The sequence below is a fragment of the Aquarana catesbeiana genome, linkage group LG06 (assembly GCF_042186555.1).
Source record: "Aquarana catesbeiana isolate 2022-GZ linkage group LG06, ASM4218655v1, whole genome shotgun sequence".
Lineage (NCBI taxonomy): Eukaryota > Metazoa > Chordata > Amphibia > Anura > Ranidae > Aquarana > Aquarana catesbeiana.
In genome coordinates this window covers 389,489,154-389,516,539 of record NC_133329.1, presented here as the reverse complement: position 1 = coordinate 389,516,539, position 27,386 = coordinate 389,489,154, and the positions used below count along the sequence as shown (strand labels likewise).

The window sequence follows — 27,386 nt, the reverse complement described above, 5'->3', positions numbered from 1 at the left end:
AAAGATGATGCACAAGAAAGCCCACAAACAGTTTGCTGAAGACAAGCAGACTAAGGACATGGATTACTGGAACCATGTCCTGTGGTCTGATGAGACCAAGATAAACTTGTTTGGTTCAGATGGTGACAAGCGTGTGTGGCGGCAACCAGGTGAGGAGTACAAAGACAAGTGTGTCTTGTCTACAGTCAAGCATGGTGGTGGGAGTGTCATGGTCTGGGGCTGCATGAGTGCTGCCGGCACTGGGGAGCTACAGTTCATTGAGGGAACCATGAATGACAACATGTACTGTGACATACTGAAGCAGAGCATGATCCCCTCCCTTCAGAGACTGGGCCGCAGGGCAGTATTCCAACATGATAACGACCCCAAATACACCTCCAAGATGACCACTGCCTTGCTAAAGAAGCTGAGGGTAAAGGTGATGGACTGGCCAAGCATGTCTCCAGACCTAAACCCTATTGAGCATCTGTGGGGCCTCCTCAAACGAAGGTGGAGGAGAGCAAGGTCTCTAACATCCACCAGCTCAGTGATGTCGTCATGGAGGAGGGGAAGAGGACTCCAGTGACAACCTGTGAAGCTCTGGTGATCTCCATGCCCAAGACGCTTAAGGCACTGCTGGAAAATAATGGTGGCCACACAAAATATTAAAACTTTGGGACCAGTTTGGACATTTTCACTTAGGGGTGTACTCACTTTTGTGAGATACTATAGCTGCAAAGGGTGGGCCAACTCAATATTGAACCCTACGGACTAAGACTGGGATGCCATTAAAGTTCATGTTCATGTGTAAAAGTATGAAAAGTTTGAAATGGCCTCTCCAAACAAAAATAACAGGTAAATGAAAACCATTAAAAATAGTACCATCATCCAAAAATATATTAAAGATCAGGAGGGTGGGAGCCTGGTCCCTACCAGAAGGGCTAGCGGCAAATGGACTCTCTCGGTACAGCACAGAACAGGTAGACCAAGGTATGAAAACAATAATGTAAAAATTACTATTATTACTGATATTTGGTCTTGTATTGTGTATTAATTTTTTTTTTTTTTTAATACCAGGCTCCCACCCTCCTGATCTTGCGTGTAAAGGTAGGTGTCCCAATACTTTTGACAATATAGTATAGTAATATATATATATATATAAATATAAAAGAGGTGGATTTGTGTTGGATAAATAGATACCAAACAGGCCTTATTCCCCCCCCCCCCCTTCACACCGAATCCGGCTTTGAAATTGCGTGACTTCACTTGAAATCGCATAATTTCAAAGCAACCTGTCAGTGCGACTTGGCTGACATCTGTGCAACTTGCAGATGTCTATGCAGGTCACACCTGAAATCGCCAATTGTGCAGGAACCTTTTTTTTTTAAAAAATCGGTACGGCACCGCAAAGTCAGCATTGCACCGATTTGAACATTTCCATTGCCGACAATAGCATACGACTTGTGAAATCACATGGCAAAGTTGCACCAGTGTGAAGGTAGGCTTAAAATAAACTGGTAAGCTGCAACATATTACCCTTTTTTTTTGGGGGGGGGGGGGGGGGGGGGTTTGAATACATTTTAACAAAACCCAGTGAAACTACAGTGGGATATACTGCTTATGTCCAGTAGGTGGCAGTCTCACCCTTCAGCAGAGGCAGGGAGCGGAGATCTGGGGGCACCTAGGTAGTAAATTGCGCTGAGATGTATATCACGGATTAGTCAGTGGGAATGTTAGCAGTCAGTGGATGCCGGACTGCAGCACATGCACAGCTTTGGCTGGACGGGTGACAAAATTCCCGACTCTCCAAATCACTGTACTGTGCAAGTGAGGAACAGCCCAAGGTTCTACCAAAGACCGAGAATTCTAAAAATCGACAGAAGGCGGCGCACACCGAGATGATATATTATATAATATATATATATATATATATATATATATATATATATATATATATATATATATATATATATATATATATATACATATACACACACACACAGGGACTTGCTTATAAAGGAAAAAAGTACCGTTACCCGCTGCGAGCACAATTCTGCTCTTATTGTTAAATGTATTTATTTTTATATTCAGAGTACAATTCTAAGTCCCCGTTCACACCAGTGCGATTTTACAAATCCAAAGTCGCACCCTATCGTCGTTTGAAAAAAAAGGTTCCTGCTCTACTTTTTGACGATTTAATTGCGACTTGCATAGACTTAAAGTTGTATGAAGTCGCAATAAAAAAAAAAAAAAAATCGGCAGTGCAAATTGCACTGATGTGCGGCTCTGAAATCACGCTGAAGCGCCGCACTGGTGAGAACATGGGAAAGGAAAAGAAAAAAGAAAAAAAAAGAAAGAAAGAAATGTTTCTTATTGCACCTTGGGTGAAATTCAGCAGATGAATGATCACATTTCCCACAGTGCACACAGGAGGAGAGGGGCGGAAGGAGAAGGATGCAGATCAGCTCTCCTCTCCCATCCATGCAAGTGAGGGAGGAGGGGGAACTGTCAGTGCAGGCTCTGGACTGTATGAGAGAGACGCTCTCAGCTCAGAGCCTTGCGGCCAGCAACCCCGCTGTGCCCAAGACAGTGGCCCGGTCGTAAGAGTGACCTTTGGGACCCTGGTAGTTCTGCCAGTGATGTGTGGTGCAATAACCGTTTACATATGTGTGCCAGACCTACATGCACATTTGCATGTGAGCACAGAGGGATAGGAGCTTTTTTATTTTTAATTTTTATATTAACCCCCCCCCCCCCCCATTTAACTTTATCGCTAATCACAAGGTGTGAACAAAATCGCTTGCGATAGCTTTGGGCAGTGACAGGTACTCTTTATTGAGTTTATGGTCTGCTATGTCCCCCAATGTCTCCCCTCCCCTCCAACACAGCTGATCGGAGAGAAACTAAGGTGTTTGATCAGTTTCTCCATCTCCTCTGAGCAGCTGGCCTGACCATTTACAGCGGTCCCAGTGTCCCCGGTGAAACAGGACAGCCCAGGAACGGTGGCGGGAGCAATGAAGGGAGAGGACTCTGCAGCACCACACAGATTACATTTTCAAGAAAGCCCATTGCCTGCCGGAAAAAAAAAAAAAAATACACACAGGTTAATGGCTGCAGCTATGATCTTGGTATATCCACTTGCTGTTGCTGTTATATATGCTGCAGTCCTGGCGTCAGCCTCTGGCAGTCCAAGTACAGCAGGGCTTCAGTGCAAAAGACAAAAAGCAGTACAAGGAGCCAATTTATCCATGTGCTGACAAGAAGCATGCTGATAGAAGGAGAGAGCAGAGTGACAAAACTGAGCTCATCCCTAAGCTGCTTCTTCTTTCAATGTCCAATCACAGGCTGGGTGTGGGTCCAGGATCAGGGCTTTTTTCCCACGGGAACGCAGTTCCGGCACTGAACGTATGCAGTGGCAAGGGATGCTGGGGTGTTATTGGAGGGTCCATTGTTGATGGCTGCTGGTGTATCCATTTCCTCTGGAGGGGATCTATTGTTGCTGGGAGGGATCTACTATTAAAGGGGGAAGATCTATTGCTGCTGCTGGGGGGGTAGTACTATTGCTGCTGGGGGGGGGGGGGGGAGTACTATTGCTGCTGGGGGGGGGGGGGGGGGGAGTACTATTGCTGCTGGGGGGGGGAGAAGTACTATTGCTGCTGGGGGGGGAGGGGGAGATCTATTGCTGCTGCCGGGGGGGAAGATCTATTGCTGCTGCCGGGGGGGAAGATCTATTGCTGCTGCCGGGGGGAAGATCTATTGCTGCTGCCGGGGGAAGATCTATTGCTGCTGCCGGGGGGGAAGATCTATTGCTGCTGCCGGGGGGAGGAAGTATTATTGCTGCTGCCGGGGGGAGGAAGTATTATTGCTGCTGGGGGGGGGGAAGATCTATTGCTGCTGGGGGGGGGGGGAAGATCTATTGCTGCTGGGGGGGGGGGAAGATCTATTGCTGCTGGGGGGGGGGGGAAGATCTATTGCTGCTGGGGGGGGGGGGAAGATCTATTGCTGCTGGGGGGGGGGGGAAGATCTATTGCTGCTGGGGGGGGGGAAGATCTATTGCTGCTGGGGGGGGGGGAAGATCTATTGCTGCTGGGGGGGGGGAAGATCTATTGCTGCTGGGGGGGGGGGAAGATCTATTGCTGCTGGGGGGGGGGGGAAGATCTATTGCTGCTGGGGGGGGGGGAAGATCTATTGCTGCTGGGGGGGGGGGGAAGATCTATTGCTGCTGGGGGGGGGGGAAGATCTATTGCTGCTGGGGGGGGAAGATCTATTGCTGCTGGGGGGGGAAGATCTATTGCTGCTGGGGGGGGAAGATCTATTGCTGCTGGGGGGGGAAGATCTATTGCTGCTGGGGGGGGAAGATCTATTGCTGCTGGGGGGGGGAAGATCTATTGCTGCTGGGGGGGGAAGATCTATTGCTGCCGGGGGGGAAGATCTATTGCTGCCGGGGGGGAAGATCTATTGCTGCCGGGGGGGGAAGATCTATTGCTGCCGGGGGGGGAAGATCTATTGCTGCCGGGGGGGGAAGATCTATTGCTGCCGGGGGGGGAAGATCTATTGCTGCCGGGGGGGAAGATCTATTGCTGCCGGGGGGGGAAGATCTATTGCTGCCGGGGGGGGGGAAGATCTATTGCTGCTGGGGGGGGGAGATCTATTGCTGCTGGGGGGGGAAGATCTATTGCTGCTGGGGGGGAAGATCTATTGCTGCTGGGGGGGGAAGATCTATTGCTGCTGGGGGGGGAAGATCTATTGCTGCTGGGGGGGGAAAGATCTATTGCTGCTGGGGGGGAAGATCAATTGCTGGTGGGGGGGGGGGGAATCTATGGCTTCTAGGGAGGGGGGGGGGGAATCTATGGCATCTAGGAAGGGGGGGGGGGGGATCTATGGCTTCTAGGTGGGGGAGAGATCTATGGCTTCTAGGAAGGGGGGGGTCTATGGCTTCTAGGTGGGGGAGAGATCTATGGCTTCTAGGGGGGGGGGGGGAGATCTATGGCTTCTAGGAAGGGGGGGGGATCTATGGCTTCTAGGTGGGGGAGAGGTCTATGGCTTCTAGGGGGGGGAGGTCTATGGCTTCTAGGGGGGGGGGAGGTCTATGGCTTCTAGGGGGGGGGGAGGTCTATGGCTTCTAGGGGGGGGGGGGAGGTCTATGGCTTCTAGGGGGGGGGGGAGGTCTATGGCTTCTGGGGGGGGGGGGGTCTATGGCTTCTAGGGGGGGGGGGGGGGGATCTATGGCTGCTGACTGCAAAGAATTTATTTTACTGTTTTTTGTTAAATGCTATACAAAATTATGTAGCACCATAAAATAATACTTGGTTCTGTATTTATCAGAAGGGTGATACTGGCAGGTGGGTAGGGGGTGAACTAAGTGATGGCGCTCAGAGGTGGGTAGGAGGCAGAGAAAAGGGGTGACTCAGAAGAAGGAGGAGGGAGTTACCTGCACCTATTCTCTGAGTATAAAAAGGCCAGTCCAGGATGACCTGGGCTCAGAGGAAGTGGGGTGAATAATGCTGGTCATCAGACTGAGAGCATCTAGTGGCAGAAAAAAAAAAAAAAAAAAAATAAAGTACTTCAGGGGGGCTAAACTGAAGCTGAATCATTTTCATAAAAGAAACGTGAAACATGTCAGAATAGAACCCGTTCCTACTGGCTATTTTAATAAAATGAAAAATAGTATTTTGAATCTTGAGGTGTGGCATTCCTGTCACGGGTACAATTCTTTGGAGAGAAGCTGAGCCAGCACCTGAGATTGTGCAGTGTGGAGTCTGATCTCCTCGGGAGCGGCATGTGAAAGATTCGATATTGCAGCAAAAGCTGGTTATGTTGTTTTATCTCAATAGATTATTCATTGTTTTGCATTTATTATAGTGGCTTCACTAATTCACAAGTGAATTAAACAGCACATTTAAAAAAAATAGGATTTTTTATAACAGCTTACCTGTAAAATCCTTTTCTTTCGATGGACATCACGGGACACAGAGCCACAGTAATTACTGATGGGTTATATAGGTATCACTGGTGATTGGACACTGGTCACACCCTAATCAGGAAGTTCAACCCCCTATATAATCCCTCCCCCTTGCAGGGATACCTCAGTTTTGTAGCCAAGCAATATAGTGTATTAGAAGAGGAGCGGGACCTCTGTGTCCCGTGATGTCCATCGAAAGAAAAGGGATTTTACAGGTAAGCTGTTATAAAAAATCCTATTTTCTTTCTCGGACATCACGGGACACAGAGCCACAGTAATAACTGATGGGATGTCCCAAAGCAATGCCAACTGAGGAGGGGGGGGAACCACAACCAAGTAGGGTGCAATCAGACCGGAGGACCTTGTACCGCTGCCTGCAGCACACTACGCCCAAAGGCGATATCCTCATGCCTTCTCACATCCACCTGATAAAATCTGGTGAATGTATAGACTGAAGACCAGGTTGCAGCCTTGCAGATTTGAGCCAGAGAGGCCCGGTGATGCACTGCCCAAGAAGCACCAATAGCCCTTGTGGAATGTGCCTTGATCTGAAACGGAGGAATCTTCTGTTTCAAACCGTAAGCCTGAATAATCAATTGTCTAATCCATTTAGAAATGGTAGCTTTTGAGGCTGCCTGTCCTCTATTGGGACCCTCTGGCAGCACGAACAAAACATCCGTTTTGCGAATTTGAGCAGTTGCTTCCAGATAGGCCTTGACTGCTCTTACTACATCCAAAGAATGTAGTGACCTCTCTTCTGAAGAACAGGGATCTGGAAAAAAGGAAGGCAGAACAATGTCTTGGTTTAGATGAAAATCTGAAACCACCGTCGGTAAAAAACTAGGATGATGGCGCAATACCACTCTATCCTTGTGTATAATCAAATAAGGCTCTTTACAGGAAAGAGCTGCCAATTCTGATACTCTTCTAGCAGAAGAGATGGCTACCAGAAAAATTAGTTTCCTTGTCAGCAAGACCAAAGGAATCTGATGTATTGGTTCAAAAGGCTGTTTCTGTAACACTGACAGAACCAAGTTCAAGTCCCAGGGGTTTAGAGGTGCCTTAACCGGAGGATTAAGACGCATCACCCCCTGCATAAAGTTTCGGACCAAAGAATGCAAAGCAAGTGGCCATTGAAACAATACTGATAAAGCCGAGACCTGGCCCTTGATGTTACTCAAGGCCAGCTTCATCTCTAATCCTAATTGTAGAAAATCAAGAATTCTACCTATGACATATTTTCTGGGATGCCAACCTCTGGATTCACACCAGGATACATAAGCTTTCCAGACTCTATGATAAATCATTCTGGAAGCTGGCTTCCTTGCATTGATCAACGTAGATATGACAGGACCTGAAAGCCCATGACTCTTCAGAACGTGAGTCTTAATAGCCAAACCGTCAAATTTAGCGTTTGTAAGGCAGGATGGAACACTGGACCTTGAGATAACAGGTCTGGGCGTACCGGTAGGGTCAACGGGGGAACCCACCGTCATCCTTACTATTTCTGCATACCAAGTCCTTCTGGGCCAAGCAGGGGCCACCAGAAGTACCGATTTCCTTTCCTGCCTGATCCTGCGAAGGAGTCATGGCAGTAGCAGAATAGGCGGGAATGCATAAATCAGTGAGAACCGATGCCACGGAATCACCAACGCATCCGTCCCGCATGCAAGAGGATCCCTCGTCCTTGCCACAAATCTGTCTATCTTTTTGTTGAATCGGGATGCAAAGAGATCTACATCTGGAACCCCCCCATCTTTGGCATATGGCCAAAAAGACGTCGGGATGCAGAGACCATTCCCCTGGGAGTAACTGCTGGCGACTTAGATAGTCCGCCTGCCAGTTCTCTATCCCTGGAATGAAAACTGCCGATATGCATGGCACATGCCTCTCTGCCCAGACAAAGATCTGGTTCACCTCCTTTTGAGCAGCTCGGCTCCGGGTGCCTCCCTGATGATTGACATAAGCCACTGCTGTGGCATTGTCGGACTGGATCCTGACCAGGCAACCCTGTAGCCGGATAGTCCAGGCTCTTAGGGCTAGGTATACCGCCCAGATCTCCAGAACGTTGATGGGTAAGGTCCTCTCGGTCTTGGACCATAGCCCCTGGATCGCAGACTGTTCCAGAACTGCTCCCCAACCTGACAGACTGGCATCTGTTGTTACCACCGTCCAGGTAACCGGTAGAAAGGATTTCCCCTTCTGCAGGTTTTCGGGTATGAGCCACCAATTGAGGCTCTGACGCACCGCATGCGTCAGGTGCAACGGAAAGTTTAATGCCTGAACCTTCTTGTTCCAGGCTGACAGAATACTGTGTTGCAGTAGTCTTGAATGGAACTGAGCATAGGGAACTACTTCGAATGAAGACACCATCTTTCCCAGCAGCCCCATACAAAGGCAGACAGAAGGACCCTTCTTGGTCCTGACTGTCAGAATCAGCTCCCTTAAAGTGGAGTTCCACCCACTTTTACAACTCTTCAGCATCCCTCACTAAACTGTGCACTGTAAACAAATTGGATATTTTTAAATTTTTTTTCTCAGCACCTACTGTATATCTGCTGTATTCATTTTTCACTTCCTCCTCCCTGGCCGCGGCCCATCGCATCATTTCCTGTTTGCAATGCCTTCTGGGAAGGGGCGGCAACTTCCTTCGAAACTGCCGTTACTATGGAAACCTGACCTGAAGCCTATTACACTGCTTGTGCTGCACTGAGCATGTGGGGCGGCAACTTCCTCTGAAACTGCCGTTGCTATGGAAACCTGACCTTAAACCTATTACACTGCTTGTGCTGCACTGAGCATGTTCGAGATCTGGAAGGATGAGATCCAGGAAGAAATACAGTCTGGCTTCAGATGCCCACACTTAAGATGGCCACGGCCTGCTGTAAGTTTATAAAATAACAAACTACTGCTATAAACTAACAAAACAGACCTTAGTTTACAGACTAACTTTACTAGAATACATTAAGCTTGTATATTATAGGGGTATTTTTATTTAAAAAGTATAATTTCGGCCGGAACACCACTTTAAAGCAGTGATCTTTGCCTGAGGAAGAAATACCTTCTCCTGGCTTGTATCTATGATCAGACCCAAATACTCCAGTCTTCTTACTGGTTTTAGGAAAGATTTTTCTAGGTTGAGGATCCAACCTAGATGTTCCCGATACTTGACCGTGGTCCTCAAGTTCCCGTTCAAGGAAGCCACCGACCGGTCTATCAAGAGCAGGTCGTCTAGGTATGCTATGACAGTTATACCCTGAGCCCTTAATCTGGCCAGAGGAGGGGCCAAGACCTTTGTGAACACTTGAGGTGCAGTGGCTATCCCGAAAGGCAGAGCCACAAACTGGAAATGGCGCCCTCTTATCTTGAAGCGTAAAAACTTCGGATGAGCCAGAAAAATGGGCACATGCAGATCTGCATCTCTGATGTCTATCGATGCCAAAAAGTCTCCTCCCTGCAGGATGGAGACTACTGTCCGAATTGATTCCATGCGGACGGACTGAATCCTTAGGAATCAATTCAGATCCCTTAAATCCAGAATGGGTCTGACATCCCCATTTGGTTTTTGGACCGTAAAAAGGTTGGAATAGAAGCCCAATCCTTGATCCTTTGTGAGAACAACCATAATGACCTCTTACGACAAAAGTCACTCTAACGCTAGAAGGAGCGACTGCTTCTTCTCTGGGTCTCTGGGAACACTTGATCTGAGGAAACGAGGAGAGGGAAATTCTTGGAACTCCAGCTTGTACCCTAAGGTTACCGTGGAGATTACCCATCTGTCCTGGAAGTCCTCCTGCCAGAGCTTTGAGAACTGTAGCAGTCTTCCCCCCACTCGAGCGAGCGGGGACGCCCCTTCATGAAGAGGTCTTAGTGTCCTGTCTAGAAGACTTCTTCCCCCAGGACTTCTTTTGTTCCTGGGGTTGACTCTTGTTTCTTGCCCCAGACGGAGGAGGCCGTCGTGACTGCCTGGAGGCTGAAGCCCCTGGTGCTGGGGAAAGTCAGTTTGAAAGAGGGACGCTTACTCTTCTTCTTAACAGGTAAGAGAGTGTTTTTCCCACAAGAGATTCTCTTGATATAGTTATCCAAGTCTTCTCCAAACAACCTTGCACCACGAAATGGAAACCCAGCCAAGAGCTTCTTACATGGTGCTTCGGCTGACCAATTTTTCAACCATAAGATTCTACGCATATGCACTAACCCAAGTGAAAGGCGAGAGGTTTACATGATAGAATCTCTGATGGCGTCAACAACATAACATAAGGCCGCTGGAAGGTTAGCAAACCCCTGGGCCTGTTGTTCAGGTAATACTTTGATGACCTGCTTAACATGGTCTCTTAAGTATTGACAGACTCCAATTGCTGCTACTGCAGGTTGGGCCACTGATCCTGTTAAGGAAAAAACATCCTTTAATAAGGATTCCATCTTTTTATCCACAGGATCCCTGAGCATCTGAGCGTTGTCTACAGCAGTGTTTCCCAACTCCAGTCCTCAAGGCGCACCAACAGGTCATGTTTTCAGGATTTCCCTCAGATGAAACAGCCGTGGTAATTACTAAGGCAATGAAACTGATCAAATCACCTGTGCAAAATAGTGGAAATCCTGAAAACATGACCTGTTGGTGCGCCTTGAGGACTGGAGTTGAGAAACACTGGTCTACAGGACAAGTCAGACTACTATTTATAGAGGAAATGGCCGCATCAATGGCCAGCATTCCCCACATCTTAATAAATTTTTCTTCCATCGGATAAAGTGTTGAAAACTTTTTCGGCGGAAGAAATTGCTTATCTGGGTGATCCCACTCAGAATAAAGGAGCTTTTCAAGCAAATTATGAACAGGAAAAGCATGTGTCCCTCCAAGGCTCAGAGCACCTGTAGAGTGTGCTTTAAGTAGCCATGCTTCTGGCACTGTGGGCGTCTGAGCACGCTGAGCTGATGCGTTGAAAAAAACGTCACAGACTGGGGCCCCCTACGAATAGGGTGATCCTGCAGTTCTGGCCCTGTAAAGCACCCAGCCAGAAATTAGGAGGTTTAAAGCAATTTTCTGATCTGCGGGGTCCAGCTCTCTAAAAAGAGAAGCATTACAGGTAAAACCTTGTTTCTTCGGACACGAGGCCCGGGTACCATCCAATTCAGCCATGAAAAGACACTTTGAATGGATCCGGTTCGCCTGGCTTGCCCCAGTATAGGATATCAGGATTTTCCCTTTGGAGCTTCAGCACAGGACATCTTTACACGTCCAACACCTAAGACACTGGCGTAAAAACTGAGGTATCCCTGGAAGGGGAGGGATTATATAGGGGGTTGAATTTCCTGATTAGGGTGTGACCAGTGTCCAATACCTAAAAGGTACCTACATAACCCATCAGTTATTACTGTGGCTCTGTGTCCCGTGATGTCCGAGAAAGAAAGATCATTTAAATGATCTTTTTTAAAAAAAATAATCTTCTCCTCCTGTAAGGATGTACAGTGTTAGACTGACTGCACTGTCTCCCAGTCTGAGTCTGGCTGATGTTTAATTAACGCATTATATTTTTTTAATGTTTAACTGGATTAAAACACACACACACACACACACACACACACACACTTCTTTGCCAGTACTTTGCCCACGGAGGTGGATAGAGAGGTGAGAACACATTATTAGAGGGATGGTATAATGGAGGAGTTATTTGCCACAATGATTGTTATTTTCGTCTCTCATCGCTGAAAATAACGATTGTTATGGCAAAGGATAATTATAGTTTAGTGAATTGAGCTTTGTGTGGGAAGACAAAAGAAAATTGATCTGGAAGGATATAAAACATGGAACAGCAAGCCGACTGCCAACTCACAGTCGGATATAAAGTGTACCTGTCATCTATACAGGGTAGACCAATGTTTCCCAACTCCAGTTCTCAGGTACCCCCCCCCCCCCAACAGGTCAGGTTTTCCATTATTTTGCACAGGTGATTTGATCAGTTTCACTGCCTTAGTAATTACCACAGCCGTTTTATCTGAGGGAAATCCTGAAAACATGACCCGTTGAGGGTACTTGAGGACTGGAGCTGCGAAACATTGGGGTAGGCGGCCTTCTGGTAAGCTTAGTCCATCATCAAAAGAAAAAAAAAAAAGAAAATGTGAGCTCTAAAGCTGGATACACACAAAAATAGATTTTTTTCCTTCAACCCAAAAAAAACCCAAAAAAACAAAAACCCCTGACAGCTCAGTTACTAGCCAATGTTAGTACAGCAATCTCCCCCGTTGAGCTGTTGTGTTTGGGCAGGGGCAGGGGCAGTCCAGAACATCAGAACAGTCCAGTCAGTGCTCTTATTCATTGGCTGAGAGCGCTGATCAGAGGAGACGGCCGCTGGGTTTTCCAGCATGCTCAGCCAGCTTCTGTCGGATTGGCTGACATCCACACGGGACGAATGTCGGCTTGTTTTTATTGAACCGGCCCATGTCTCCCGACATTCGGCACATTATGTATGGGGCTTTAGGCTCCATTTACACCTGGGCGTTTTGGAATCGTGGCAGGATTGCTGCGATTCTGCCTGCAATCTCAAAACGCACTACAAAAAATAAATAGTAAAAAAAAAAAAAAAAAAAAAACACAACACACACACACACACACACCACAGGTTCAAGTTCCATTAACTATCAAAATTACGGTGCCCGCTTCTCCTCCTCTCTCTCCTGCAGACACTCAGCGGCTGCAGGAGGGAAATGGAGGGCATGGGTTCGCTCCCGCTATCCCTCCTATCCCTGTCCTCCTGCCCAGGGGCGTAACTAGAAATAGCAGGGCCCCATAGCAAAATGTTGTATGGGGCCCCCCTGCAAACAGCCCCCCCCCCCACAGCTGCCCTAGTGTCAATGCAGCGTGACCTGTGCCCCATACAGCCCCACCTATGCAGAGGAAGAGGCAAGCCACCTGGATCAGCAGAGAGCGGAATTGCCCGCTGCAATAGCTTTTTGAATTTCCTGTCTTCCCGGGGCTCATCGTCACATAGCCCCACCTCTTGGCCTGACGCCTTTGATGACGTCACGTGTCCCGCATTGGATTGGCGTTCTGTCTATCAAAGGCGCCGGGCCAAGAGGTGGAGCTATGTGACGTGAGCCCCGGGAACACTGGAAGTTCTAATGAAAGCTCTTACATCGGGCAATTCAGCCCTCTGCTGATCTGGGTGGCTTGCCTCTTCCTCTGCACAGGTGAGGCTGTATGGGGCACAGGCAGACCAGGCTGTATTGGGCAAAGGCAACGCTGTATTGGGCACAGGTCACAGCTTGCCTCTTCCTCTCCTCTCTCTTCCCCTGGCTGGGAGACTGTGCCGGCGGTGCTCTTATCCTCACTGGGCCCCACTTGGCTGCGGGCCCCATAGCGCCCACATGGGTCGCTATGGTGGTAGTTACGCCCCTGCTCCTGCCCCTGTGTGCTTCCCTGGCCCTGCTGGAATTCCCCCTCCCACCAGCTGCTGTGGGGGGGGGGGGGGGGGGGAAGAAATCTATCGGGATGGAGAGTGGGGACGGGACCGGTAAATTTCTCCAATCTCAACTTGGTTTCCAATCCTGGAACAGGATAAGGACACGGGGGACATCTACTTTAGTGACAACTATTAAAAGTAAAATAAAAAAGGCAAAAAATATATATATTTTTTACTTCTGCATAGAGGAGAGATGGATTAGAACCCGTCAGGATTTTATTGCTGTCTGTGCCCCTGTTTGGGAGATTCACCCCTCTCTATTTGTCCTGGTGACCACTATCACCAAAAGTGATAGAAAATTGAAAAAAACTTTGGGTTGTCACCAGAACAGGAATAGGAGAGGGGATCTTCCAGTGGGGACACTAGGTCTGGTGAGAGCCAGGTTCACAGATTAAAAAAAAAAAAAAAAAAAAAAAAAAATTTACAGGAGGTTACAACCCTCCCTTCAGGACCGCTGATAAGGCAGTACAGCTGGCCCTCCTGTACCGGGCCTGGGCCCCATCAATTCAAAAAGGGGGGCCTGGGCACCTGTTTAACAGGGAGGGACAGGTGTACTGCCTTATTGCTCCTCTTTCAGTTCCCCCTGCAGTGCTACCGGCTTCTCCTCCTCTCCCTCCATCTGGCTGCACTGCAGGGGACTTCATCATCAGGTAGGCTGTACAGGGACCCCCATGATTTCCAACAGCAGCCCTGCCTCCCTTACTCAAAATATAAATAAAAAAGTAAAAAAGTGTTGCCCTTACTTCTAGTTTAAAGGTTTCCCAACACTTTGCAGAGATTTCCTTTTACGATCTGTTGTGTCTCCAGCAGTGTTAATTTTGGCAGCAAATTTCGATTTAGTTTTAGTCATATGCCCTGAACGGAAAATGTCCGATCGGATTGTGTTGTCGGAAATTCCGACCGTGTGTGGGCTCCATCTGACTTTTTCCGTCAGAATTTCCGACACACAAAGTGTTTGAGAGCAGGCTATAAAATTTTCCAACAACAAAATCCAATCGGTTAAATTCCGATCGTGTGTACACAAATCCGACGCACAAAGTGCCACGCATGCTCAGAATAAATAAAGAGATGAAAGCTATTGGCCACTGCCCCGTTTATAGTCCCGACGTACGTGTTTTACGTCACCGCGTTCAGAACGATCGGATTTTCCGACAACTTTGTGCGACCGTGTGTATGCAAGACAAGTTTGAGCCAACATCCGTCGGAAAAAATCCATGGATTTTGTTGTCAGAATGTCCGATCATGTGTGCGGGGCAATAGTCTTAGGACTAAAATGGCGTTTTAGTTTTAGTCCCATTTTAGTCTTCTGCAATTGTTTTAGTTTTAGTCGTATTTAGTTGACTAAACCTCCAGTACATTTTAGTCGACTAAAATGTCCTACGTTTTAGTCGACTAAAACTCATTTTAGTCGTCTAAACTCTAATAGGTGTAATTAAATTGTAATGCATTAGTTAACATTTCTCTACAATTTCCAAAGTCATTATATACTGTTGGAGTGAAAAATCGAATATGTTATTTATTATGGCATTGAGGTATGAACATGCACTACAGACCAGTGTTCATTTTGAAGTCAAATTTTAGTCTTAGTCATTTGTCTAAAAAGGCATTTTAGCTTCAGTGCCATTTTAGTCTCGACTAAAATGCCATTTTAGTTTTAGTTGTATTTTAGTCATCTCAGTTTTATTCGTATTTTAGTCGACTAAAATAATATTCATTTAGTCGGCTAAAATGTTTTAGTCAACGAAATTAACACTGGTCTCCAGGACAGGAAGCGCAGGGAAATGCCCTTAACGGGGACACAGACCCCGTAAAACCAGCTTGGTCTATTAGTCCTTCCTTACTGGAGGGCCAACTAATGACCAAATTCACAGCCCCAGCTAACCCAGCCTATGCGCTTACTTACATTATTGTTCACCATGGCTGTATTTAAACTTGGACGGGACTTTTTCATAAAGGGAGCGACCAGAGGAGCTAGCGAGGAGCGCTGTGAGAGAAAGAAAAGAAGAAAAAAAAAAAAAAAAAAAAAAACGGAAGGGCATTAGCAAAAATCAACAGCTCTAGAAATACATATACTATACCTAACATTCTGTACAGAGCGGAGCACAGAATTCAAGGGATTGGCTGTCCTGCCTTGTTATCAATGAAGTCTGAATTGTAAATGGCACTGATTGTTTTTAACCATTTTATTCTTATTTGAAGACAAATACGCTGTGTGTTACCCACACCTGAACTCCATGCATTACATACACCTGCACACTGTACACTACATACTTCTGATCATTGCACTCTGTACACAAGCTCAGGTTTTAAGCTCCTCCCACCATCAGCACTATTTTTTCCCTACTCACAATATTCCATGGCGTGCCGTTCGCACCACCTTACACTTCTGCTCCGGATGACTAGTGGAAGGGGAAGGTGTCCCTTCCAGGTTAGCTTTATGGGGCTCCATGATTTCTAATGGCACCCCTGGGAGTGGGACAGAGAGGGGCGGGCAATAGGTGGAGATCTGTTGTCCAGCAGAAGAGCTGACAACACCACTTGGGGTCAGTCCAGCCAACGCACTGTATAAAACAGGAAGTTAGGAGCTTACTGGATATATGGTCAATTAACGGTTATTTTTCTGTACTAGCAGCATTTTAAATTTTTTGTTTGTTTAGTATTGCAGACCTATAATTTTTATTTTTTTGCCTAGACATACACTATATTACCAAAAGTATTGGGACGCCTGCCTTTACACGCACATGAACTTTAATGGCATCCCAGTCTTAGTCTGTAGGGTTCAATATTGAGTTGGCCCACCCTATACAGCTATAAAACCGCTTCAACTCTTCTGGGAAGGCTGTCCACAAGGTTTAGGAGTGTGTCTATGGGAATGCTTGACCATTCTTCCAGAAGCGCATTTGTGAGGTCAGGCACTGATGTTGGATGAGAAGGTCTGTCTCACAGTCTCCGCTCTAATTCATCCCAAAGGTGTTCTATCAGGTTGTGGTCAGGACTCTGTGCAGGCCAGACAAGTTCCTCCACCCAAAACTTGCTCATCCATGTCTTTATGGACCTTGCTTTGTGCGCTGGTGTACAGTCATGTTGGAACAGGAAGGGGCCATCCCCAAACTGTTCCCACAAAGTTGGCAGCATGAAATTGGCCAGAATATGCTGATGCCTTAAGAGTTCCCTTCTCTGGAATTAAGGGGCCAAACCCAACCTCTGAAAAACAACCCTACACCATAATCCCCCTCCACCAAATGATTTGGACCAGTGCACAAAGCAAGGTCCATAAAAGACATGGATGAACGAGTTTGAGGTGGAGGAACTCAACTGGCCTGCACAAAGTCCTGACCTCAACCCGATTAGAACACCTTTGGGATTTATTAGATCGGAGACTGCAAGCCAGGCCTTCTCGTCCATTGTCCGTGCCTGACCTCACAAATGTGCTTCTGGAAGAATGGTCAAACATTCCCATAGACACACTCCTAAACCTTGTGGACAGTCTTCCCAGAAGAGTTGAAGCTGTTATAGCTGCAAAGGGTGGACCAACTCAATATTGAACCCTTACGGACCAAGACTGGGATGCCATTCAAGTTCATGTAAAAGGCAGGCGTCCCAATACCTTTGGTAATATAGTGTATATGTTATAGATTTTTTTTTCCTCTTTTACATTCCAATTCTGGATGAACGCTTCTCTGCACACACCCTCCTGGTCTGAAGACAACCAAGTTTTCAACTAGTCAGATGATACAAGAAAAGAAGGTCAGATAACAAAGAAGAGAACTTCTATGGAATAGTTGATGTTCATTACTAACCAATAGGTCCCTAAACAGGAAAAAACATGTTAACTAGCAGAATGCAAGCCAATGACTCTTTCTCTTCTATCGGTTTGATGCAAGACAAGAATGCTCTGTCCTCTCCGCTTTAAGACAACATGATGGATCGTTTCAAATTAAATCGTTTTTTCCCACTTTTATGGATTTTGGATATATCTTATTAATAGGCGCGCTTTGATATTTATGATTTCCCAGTAACACATTTGCCTACTGTGTAGCAGCTTCCCCGTCCGGTGCCTTTGCGGACGCCGCTAGAGCGCGCTGGCACACAGTGGCCGGCCAGCCACACTGAGCACCTGTTTGATGATTTATGAAAAATTTATGCCAAACCTGCAGAAGCCCGGTGTCCAAATAATGAAGATTTTATTGATTCCGGGCAATTTGCTGACAAATGAAGTCAAAGCGGGCAGCGTCTGGCATTAATAACTGCTGACCTCTCGTCCCCCCCCCCCGACGTGACAGAGGGAGGAGACCTGGAGGACAGAAGCTAATATTTGCAGTGTGTAATGGATGTATTTACACAGTGTATTTAACGGGTGATAATGCAGAGATGTAGCCATTGTGAAATGACAGTAAATCCCATATTAAGGTTGGGAGTATATAAGGAGTGGACAGATCAGAAGACTGCAAGCTGATGAACATAAAATACTAATAGCCAGGGCTTTTTTTGTTAGAGAATAGGTGCAGGAACGCTCCCCCTCCGAGTCACCATTGTCTCTGCCCCCTACCCACCTCTGAGCCTCGTCTCTTGGTTCCAACCCCAACTCCCCTTCCAGTACTGCCCCTTTTAGAGAATACAGAACCAAGTAACATTTGTGCTGCCAAGTCACTTGTATGGAATTTGTCAATGATAAACAAGAAAATCAGTAAAGTAGATCCCTTGCAGTCAGCAACAATATACCCCTCATCAACAACAGTTCCCCTTGGCAACTATGGACCGCTTGCAAAAATATACACCCCCCCCCCCCCCCCAGCAACAACAGACCTCCAGCAGCAACAAATCTCCCATGGCCAGCATCAATATACCCTCCAGCAGCCAGCAATAGACCCCTTCCTCAACAGTAGATACATCCTAGCAACAACTGACCATCCAGCAAAGCAAGCTCCACCCCCAGCAACAACAATGTTTAGGCAGGGTTGCTCCTAAATTTACCTGCCAGGTATAGTTGCCTTGGCCAGTTGTTAGGGATCAATTGATTCCACCCCAAGTCTGAAATTGCTGCACTTCTCTCTTCTGTCGCTAGGTGGCCAGGTATCTGGTGACATTAGATAAGACAAGGGCAATGCCAGGACAGATTAGGAGTATATGGGGTATCTCAGCCAATGGGGCAGGGGTTTTCCTAAATCCCTTGGCCTGCTGGGAGAGCCCATTTGGGTGTCAGGCGATCGGGGTTCTGTGCCACCTGAATGACTGTCTGGGTGGATGTGTGTTGTACTGCCCAGACTGCTAGGCTGGAGATTGGGCCTATCCCGGGGACATCTGGCTGCTAGGCTGTCTGAGGGCCTATCCTGAAGCAAGAGAGCAGCGCAGGGTTGGGATTGCGGCTTGCAGTCCAACCAGAAGTGAAGGTTCTGCTGGCCGGAGAACCTGACGTGGTCGGAGGTAGAAGGGAAGCTGTCACCACTAAGGGACCAACCACCTTATTACTAGGGACCACAGTGAGTAACTGAAGCAAGTACCAGAGCAGAATTCTCACCAACCGGGGACAGTGAAGAAATCAGGAAACTTAAGTCGGGTATCAAGCCAGGGACCTAGCCAGCGGAGGCGACGCTTGCAGAGCAGCCTTGTGTGTCAAGCCAGGGACCGAGCAGACCAGTCGGGTGAAGCTTGAGAAGTATCTGGACTGCCAAGCTAGGGACCCAGCAGAGAAGCGGGGGTGACGCTTGAGGAAGATACTACAGTGAAGATTGGAGGAGCTCAGTGGGTTGAAGAACTACAAGAAGTGATTGTAGTGGAAGTGAAGGAACGGTTATGCCACATACACATGATCGGACTTTACGACGGGAAATGTTCAATGTGAGCTTGTTGTCGGAAAGTCCGACCATGTGTACGCTCCATCGAACATTTGCTGTTGGAATTTCCGCACACAAATGTTTGAGAGCAGGTTCTCAAAGTTTTGTTGTCGGAAAGTTCGATCATGTGTACACAAGCCCGTCACACAAACGTTCACGCATGCTCTGAATCGAGCAGAAGGAGCCGCACTGGCTATTGAACTTCCTTTTCTTGTCTCGTCGTACTTGTTGTACGTCACCACATTCTCGCGTTCGGAATTTTTGGCCAACATTTGTGTGTATGCAAGACAAGTTTGAGCCAACATCGTTCGGAAAAAAATCCACGGTTTTGTGTGTACGGGGCATTACACTTTTGTGTTAGAAGCTGTTAAAGACTGTTGCCATAGGAGATAGCATTCCTACACATGCAGACATGGCTGGATGCCTTTCCCTGCATGGCTGTCCTCCTGTAGAAGTCTCAGGGTCTGCCAATTAAAATGGCAACTGCTTAAGGGTGTCCTGGCCCTAACCCTCTCTCCCAAAGTTCTGTTTAAGAGAAATGAAATCTCTGCATTCAAGAAGTGTCTGGCGCCCATGAATCCAACTTGCATTACACAAACTATGCTTCACAACCCACTCTGTACGTAAGGATGTCAGCAGGTTTTGGCCCTGGAGGTTCTCAGACTGAAGAAGGCCTGGGACCTTGCTACAAATAGATCCCCCACCAGCAACAATAAACCCCCTGCAAAAATAGATCCCCCAGCAGCCAGTATCAATAGACCCTGCAACAGACCACAGTGAATGTCTGGCTTATTTGGAAGGAGGCATCCAGTTATCCAGGGCCATTGTGAGTACTGACCCAAGTCTAGGATCCTTGTGACTATTCACGGTTTCTCTCCCTTGTGCAGAAAAGCCAGCGGCTGCTTTGACTGGGACAATTCCTACAAAGTCTGGGTACTGGCCATTCCTTTGGGTCCTTACGGTTCTAAAAAGCAGATATAGTGAGGAGCGTCCTCGTGTTACTGCATAGTGTTGCTGGAGTATCCCATATCTCCCTTCATCCCATCCAAGTTATTCAGCAACAAATCTCAAAAAAAAAAAAAAAAAAAAAAAAAAAAAAAAAAGAAGGACAACCCCACCCCCCTAGACTGATCATTAAGCGTTCATTGAATGAGTGATTGTGGCTCTGTGCCTGGCTGCCTCTGCACTAATTTAGGAGATGAACCTGTGGTGATCAGTGGCTCTTTCAGGGGTGAACGCTTCATCCATGACACTACAACATAGGAATTATTTTGTAGCCGAAAGTAAGAACTAAAAGAGTCAATTAGAACGCTTGAGATAAAGGAAGTGTGCAGAAGACCAACAACGGCTCTGAATTTCTCACATGATCAACAAGTATTTATTTTACTCATCGAATAGATATAAAAATGCTTTTAAGATGGTATATATTTAATAGAACAAATAAGGAAGTGAATAAGAGAAGTTCATTGCTAGAGCAGGTCTGCTAAAAAGGCAGCATGTTTAGTTGCAGTTAAGTCAAAGACCTAAAAGTTTCTGGTTGGGACCAAACAAGGTCTCTGACCAGAAGCATATTTAGCAGGTTCATGATACCACCTGCTGGTCATGTAATGGCTACCATTTTCTAAACTGCATTTGTCCACTTTCGGGATAAAGAATATACCCAACCCATTGCATCTCAGGCTTACCCTTCTCTCCCGAGGCTTTAATCTCACAGGTTTCCCAGCCAGCTCATCCAGATCCTAAAGAAAATTAAAAAAAAAAAAAAAAAAAAAAGTTATTTAATTTTATTTGTAGATTTTATTTCACAGAAATGGAAAAAAGTATCCCTTGCTGGTAAATGTAAAGGATTCTAAAATGACCAGGGAGTTCTCCCAGAACGCAGAAATGTCAAGACCCAAGATGGACATTCGCAACTCTCACGTAAAATAACTTTACGAGGGGCTGACATAACTGCAAATACAACATAATGTAGCAACAGATGCAACTTTAAATTTATATTGAGACACACTGGCTTGGTTTTATTTTAAAATTCTTTATTTATACAAAAGAGCTGAGAATTCATGAAGACAAAGTTCCACCAAATAATAAAACAAGCTCTTAGAATTCCAAAACATTTCAGTATAGCTTAATATTTCACAACTAAATACATAATGTTCCAGCCTCAAAGCTCCTTCTTGTCTTCATATTTTAGAAGTTAACTACCACTAATGCATCAGGATTTACCCAGATGAACTCTTCAATTCGCCATAATCTTTTTTTTTTTTTAAATAATAAAGGAAAAGAGAAGAAAGAAAAAAAAAAAAAAAAGAAAAATGAATGAATAAAATAAATGCGGGGAAGGGGGGCCAAAACCATTCCCAGAGGGGGTGGATTACTTGCGCGTATTGATGGAAACGCAGGCGGGGCAGCCTCACTCCTCCAAACAGCTCTCTAGTAACCTCCTCCCCTCTTCTGAATATACAAACAGATCCCAAGATGACCACTTTTCATACATTGTTCTTTTCTGTCTTGAGAGGAAAGCACTAGGTCTTCCATAGCACCGATACTTCTGACCCTGTTAAGCCACACGGCAATGGAAGGAGGTTTAGAGTCCCTCCAACAATGGGTAATACAGGCTTTGGCGGCATTGACCAAGTGACGTAGCACAGATTTTTCTATATATCTGAAGCGGAATTTGTGAACAGTGGAGCAAGAAAAAAAAAAAAAAAAAAGCAGGATCCTCTAGTATTGGTTGATCTGTAAATTTTTTAGATATCCTCTGTACCTCCAACCAACACTGTCTACTCTTTGGGCAAGACCAGAAGATGTGAAATAAAGTCCCTTGTTGCTCTCTGCATCGCCAACAGTGATCCAATACCACTGGAGAAAATTTGCACAGAGTTGACGGGATGTAATACCAACGCGTCAATAATTTATAATTAGATTCCTGAATTCACATACAAAAGGATGAGATACGAGAGACAGACAATATTCTGACGCTGAGCTGGCGTAAAGGTCTTATTGGGATCTCTTTCCCATTTACTAAGACCCGGGATCAAAAAGTCATCTGAGGGAGCAATTAACAAAGCACACATCTTAGAAATACAAAAAAAGACGTTCCTTTTCATTACAGTACGATTCAAATGTTTGTTGACGTCGATAGTTAGTCGGTGGTCCCAAAGATCTGAAAAAAAAATAGTGTAACTGCAACGCCTTCCAGAAGTTTATCTCGTACCGGCCCCCCCAGTGGCATCATTGAAGCCACCGTGGGCCAAGTCTCGGAAGTCACAAAATGGGAGGCCTGAAAACAGCCCTTCTCCAAAAGACTGTCAAACGCGCCCGGGAGAAAAACTAGGGTTCCCTAGAATGGGGAACAACTGTGATTGTATGGAAGAAAACTTAGGGTTCCGACAAATCCTAGAGCCAATTCGCAGTGTGGGGCCTATAATGGGATGCGTTTTAAGAGAGACCGGTAGGGCTGCATAACACCAAGATGCTCTACACAAAAAGGTACGGGACTGAGCTGTTCTATGTCAGTCCAGAGTTTAAAATCTGTGTCTGCACCAATCAATCATTCTGCCAAGATGGGCAGCTTGATAATATTTAAAATGAGTCTCATACAGCTACTCCACCAAAGCACTTAGGTAATGTCAGGAGGCATCTACTAATCCTCGGTTGTTTATTCGCCCATATACATTTAGTAAAAAGGGCACGGATTTGACAAAAAAAGTCTGCAGGAACAGAAATAGGCAGTGCCTGAAAGAGGTACAAAAATCTTGGCAGGATACTCATTTTGATAATATTACATTACATTGGCCAAACCAGGAGTGTAAGCCTTGATGCCATTTATCCAATAAGGATCGTACTGAATTAAATAAAGATGGAACATTTGCCGCAAAAGTATTGGCTAAATTTGGTGTTATATAGGTGCCCAAGTACTTTAACGCTGAAAACGTCCATTTAGAGTTAAAGTTGTATAGTGCGACGCACCGAAAAGGGCAATGCAACTCCCATAGCTTCAGATTTGGTGCAATTTATTTTTAGGTTGGATAAAGCTCCGTAGCATTCAATCTCCTTCATAAGGTTAGGCACTGAAACGTGTGGATTAGGCATAGAAAAAAGCAGATCATCTGCATAAGCGGAGACTTTACTTGGCTTGGTTTTAATGTATGTGTGGGCCCAATCTAAAAGCACAAAAATATTCAGATGTCACCATGGTGTATCCTAAAAGTTCTGCAAGTACCAAAAAATATACCTAGTAACCTTGCCAGAAATCCAGCAAGCTACTAAATTCCTTTAGGCTTTATGCACAATGAGGAGTTTAGGCAAGGGACTTCATTGTTTAGATGTTTGTGAAGGACACAGGTGTGCCAACCCCACTGCAAGGCAAGCAGCCTGTGAAATCTACGAGAGGCTGATAGCTACTGCGATTGGATGGTGCATCCAGGCACTCAGGGACAAACGCCTAGAATGCAAGATGCCAATGTTTCCAGGGTACATGGACCTCCTTTATCATGATAGGAAAGGTGATCTGCAAACACTTGAAAAGTTGGTGGCGCCTTGAGCAGATATTGAACTTCAGTAAACTGTTGCTTTGGATTTCAAGTTGGCATGCTGGCTTTTTTTTTTGCCTTTACGTTTTTTTATTCTGTCAGTGCCCCATCAGGAAGACTTCCCGCAGGGCAATTCTCATCCCCACAGACACAACAGAAAGTTAAATCTAATTGACATAATACTTCCTACGGTATCGGTCTTGTGTAGAGCCCCATTAACTCATGGCAATTTGCTTACAATTTTGGCATTTTGTCACCTACCAACAATAACCCAAAATCTGATTTTAGAATTTCTGAGATAGATTAGATAGAATTTCTGGCTCATATAAAATTATAGTAATCTGCACTGTTAAAAATCGCCCAATTTTTTTTCAAGGGTAAGTTCACCTGTTCATGAAAAATAAAAAAAAAAAATTTAAATATCCTGGCGATCCCTGTGCCCCAGATGTACAGAGCGGCTGTGATGCCCTGTGCAACTAGGGCAACGGTCCGTAAACTAACACTACAATACACAGCCCTGGATTGAGTATCCATTATAATGCTTGCAATGGCAATCCCCTATTGGGTCAGCACAACCATGTGAATGTTCTGACCACCGAGAACCATTTCTTTCTTCTAGGACACCCCTTTGGATGTTCTTCTCATAGGTCAGAATAGTCATGTGGATTTATCCTTAAAGCAGAAGTTTCAATTTATCTTCTCCTCACCCCCTCCACTCCCAGTTCTGGAGTATTTTTTTTTTATAAATAAAAGTACAACAACAAAAAAAAAAAAAAAAAAAAAAAAAAAAAAAAAATTTGCCTTTTTTAAATTTTGGACAAATTGGAGTGGGATTAGAACATCTATCAGTTTTTTTTTCTGTCTGTGTTAGGGAGATGTATCCTCTGTCCTATTTACCATTATAATTGAAAGTGAAAGTAAAAAAAAAAAAAAATTTGATTGTCCTCAGAAAAGCAATAGTGGGGAAATCCCCTAATGGGGAACACTAGTGCTGGTTACTGGGGGATCCCCAAGGGATTCCCTTAATTTACAGGGATTAGCTCTCACTTCCAGTTTTGGCTATGGGACAGGAAGTGAAGGGAAATCTCTCCCAATGGGGCAGAGCTGGCAAAAAAAAAAAAATAAACTTACAGGGGATATGACTCTCCCTTATTCTATCCAAAATGAAGTTTTCCTACTTTAACCACTTACTGCCCATACAGGGACAGCCCATCCATTAAGGGCGCACGGGCACCGCCCCCCCTCACCATCACGGCCTCCCTTATCCATGCGTCCGGCCCCTTTAAAAGGACACCGGCGCATGAATTCCAACGTGGAGTGGCTGTTTTTTTGAAGCACCGATTAGAGCCAGAGACTCTAATAGGTTTCACTATAGGGTGGGCTCGGGTCGCAGAGAGTGCGCTCTCAGCCCACCCAGGTGTGTTACAACAGCAAATGAATAGTCGCTGTTGTAACACTCGTCCTCCTCCCAGCATAAGGAAGCGGGTTTTGACACCGGTCACCCGACTGGCTGAAAGGACAGGCAATCCTATTGGATGCCTAGGAGGAGGACGGGAGGATATGAAAGCTGCCATGGAGGAGGACGACTCAGAATCGAGCCGCTGCACCATGCTGCCTGCCACCCGCCATGATGGGGTAAGTGCCGGGCCAACCGGCAAACAGCGGGAGACAGAAAGTAAAATTTTTATTTTTTTTTGTTCTTCTTAAATGGTCAGTCTTTTTGTTTATAGCGCAAAAAAAAAAAAAAAAAAAAAAAAAAACCCAACACCACACAGAGGTGATCAAATATCACCAAAAGAAAGCTCTATTTGTGGGGAAAAAGGACATTTTATTTGGGTACAGTGTTGCACGACTGCTCAGTTGTCAGTTAAAGCAGATGTAAACCCATCGATTTGACAGTTTAAAAAAAAAAAAACTTACATTTCCGGCACATGCCAGGAATGTAACTGTCACATTGGTTGTGCTCTCAACCAAACTGTAAAACCATCCAATGGCTGGTGTCATAACTGATCACCTGTGCAGCATCATGGCAGTTGAAGATTAAACAGAGGCCAATATGGCAGCTTAGCTGAAAACGATAGGAGGGTTTAATTCCACTTTAAAGTAATGCAGTGCCGAATCACAAAAAAAAAAAAAAAAAATGGCCTGGTCATGAAACGTGGCGGTGGTGGGTAAATCTTGCCGAGGTCAAGTGGTTAAAGTGGTGTTCCGGCCGAAATTATAATTTTTAAATAAAAATACCCCTATAATACACAAGCTTAATGTATTCTAGTAAAGTTAGCCTGTCAACTAAGGTCCGTTTTGTTAGTTTATAGCAGTAGTTTGTTATTTTATAAAAATACAGCAGGCAGTGGCCATCTTAAGTGTGGGCATCTGAAGCCAGACTGTATTTCTTCCTGGATCTCATCCTTGCAGATCTTGCACATGCTCAGTGCAGCACAAGCAGTCTAATAGGTTTCAGGTCAGGTTTCCATAGCAACGGCAGTTTCAGAGGAAGTTGCCTCCCCTTCCCAGAAGGCGTTGCAAACAGGAAATGATGTGATGTGCCGCGGCCAGGGAGGAGGAAGTGAAAAATGAATACAGCAGATATACAGTAGGTGCTGAGAAAAAAAATAAAAAAATATCCAATTTGTTTACAGTGCACAGTTTAGTGAGGGATGCTGAAGAGTTGTAAAAGTGGGTGGAACTCCACTTTAAGGAAGTGGATACCTAGTTTTTGAAGGTACCTGCTCCCACTTCTGTTCAGATCGCCAAGCCGAGCAGAAGTTAGCCTCTCCCCCCTGCAATCACCTGGGGCACGTCACAGATCCCAGGAGGCTGTGGGTCTATTCACAAATAGCAGCGTGACTTGCACATGTGCAATGGGAGCTGCAGGGAGTCACAGCCGGCTTCCCACAGTAAACATGATGGTGCCGGGGACCCGAACACTGGCAAAGAACCAACCTAGCTGAACGCAGCACTGGATCCCTGGACTGGTAGGGGTCAGTGGCGGCCCATCCATTAGGGGCGCCTGGATGCCGCCCCTCTATATTTGCCACCCCCTATATGAATAATGGATAGATGCATGAAACTATCCATGGCCGCCGTGGGCACCCCCTATTCAGGCGCCCGGACCCTTTCAGGACGCTGGGCACCTGAATTACAGCGACGGGGGGGGGGGGGTTAAGCACCCGATTAGAGCCATAGGCTCTTAAAGGCTTCAAAATAGGGTGGCTTGTTTCGCAGAGCATTGCGCCATAAGCCCACCCAAATGAATATTTGCTGTTGTAACACTGATCCTCAATCAGGCCAACAGAAACGGGTGTGAGGCCCGTTTTCTGATTGGCCGAAGAGAGAAGACTCCCGATTGGCTGCCAAGCAGGAGGGAGGAAACCGAAGCCGCCGCCGAGACCCGTGGAGAGCAGGGGAACGGGAGGCTGCCACCGAGCATGGGAAGCCGTGATCCCACTGACTGACCGACCAGGGGGTGGCATACTGTTTGAAAAAAAAAAAATGTTTCCACCGGCCGTCACTGGTAGGGTTTTCTTTATTAAAAGCCAGCAGCTACAATGTTTTTTTTTTTCAAACATACTGAGGAACCCCTTTAAGTGCCTTGACTTTATATGGCCATAACGCTGGAAGC

At 46.0% G+C, this 27,386-nt stretch overlaps 1 protein-coding gene across 1 annotated transcript in view; it reads right to left on the bottom strand.

Moving 5' to 3' along the window:
• Positions 1-27,386, bottom strand: part of LOC141147164 (rac GTPase-activating protein 1-like) — a 113,574-nt gene that overhangs the window by 68,538 nt on the left and 17,650 nt on the right. The window contains exons 5-6 of the mRNA XM_073634313.1: positions 20,918-20,971; positions 15,302-15,382 (exon numbers count right to left, since the gene is read on the bottom strand). Coding sequence (XP_073490414.1) covers positions 15,302-15,382; positions 20,918-20,971 — 135 coding nt within the window. The remainder of the gene's footprint in view (positions 1-15,301; positions 15,383-20,917; positions 20,972-27,386) is intronic.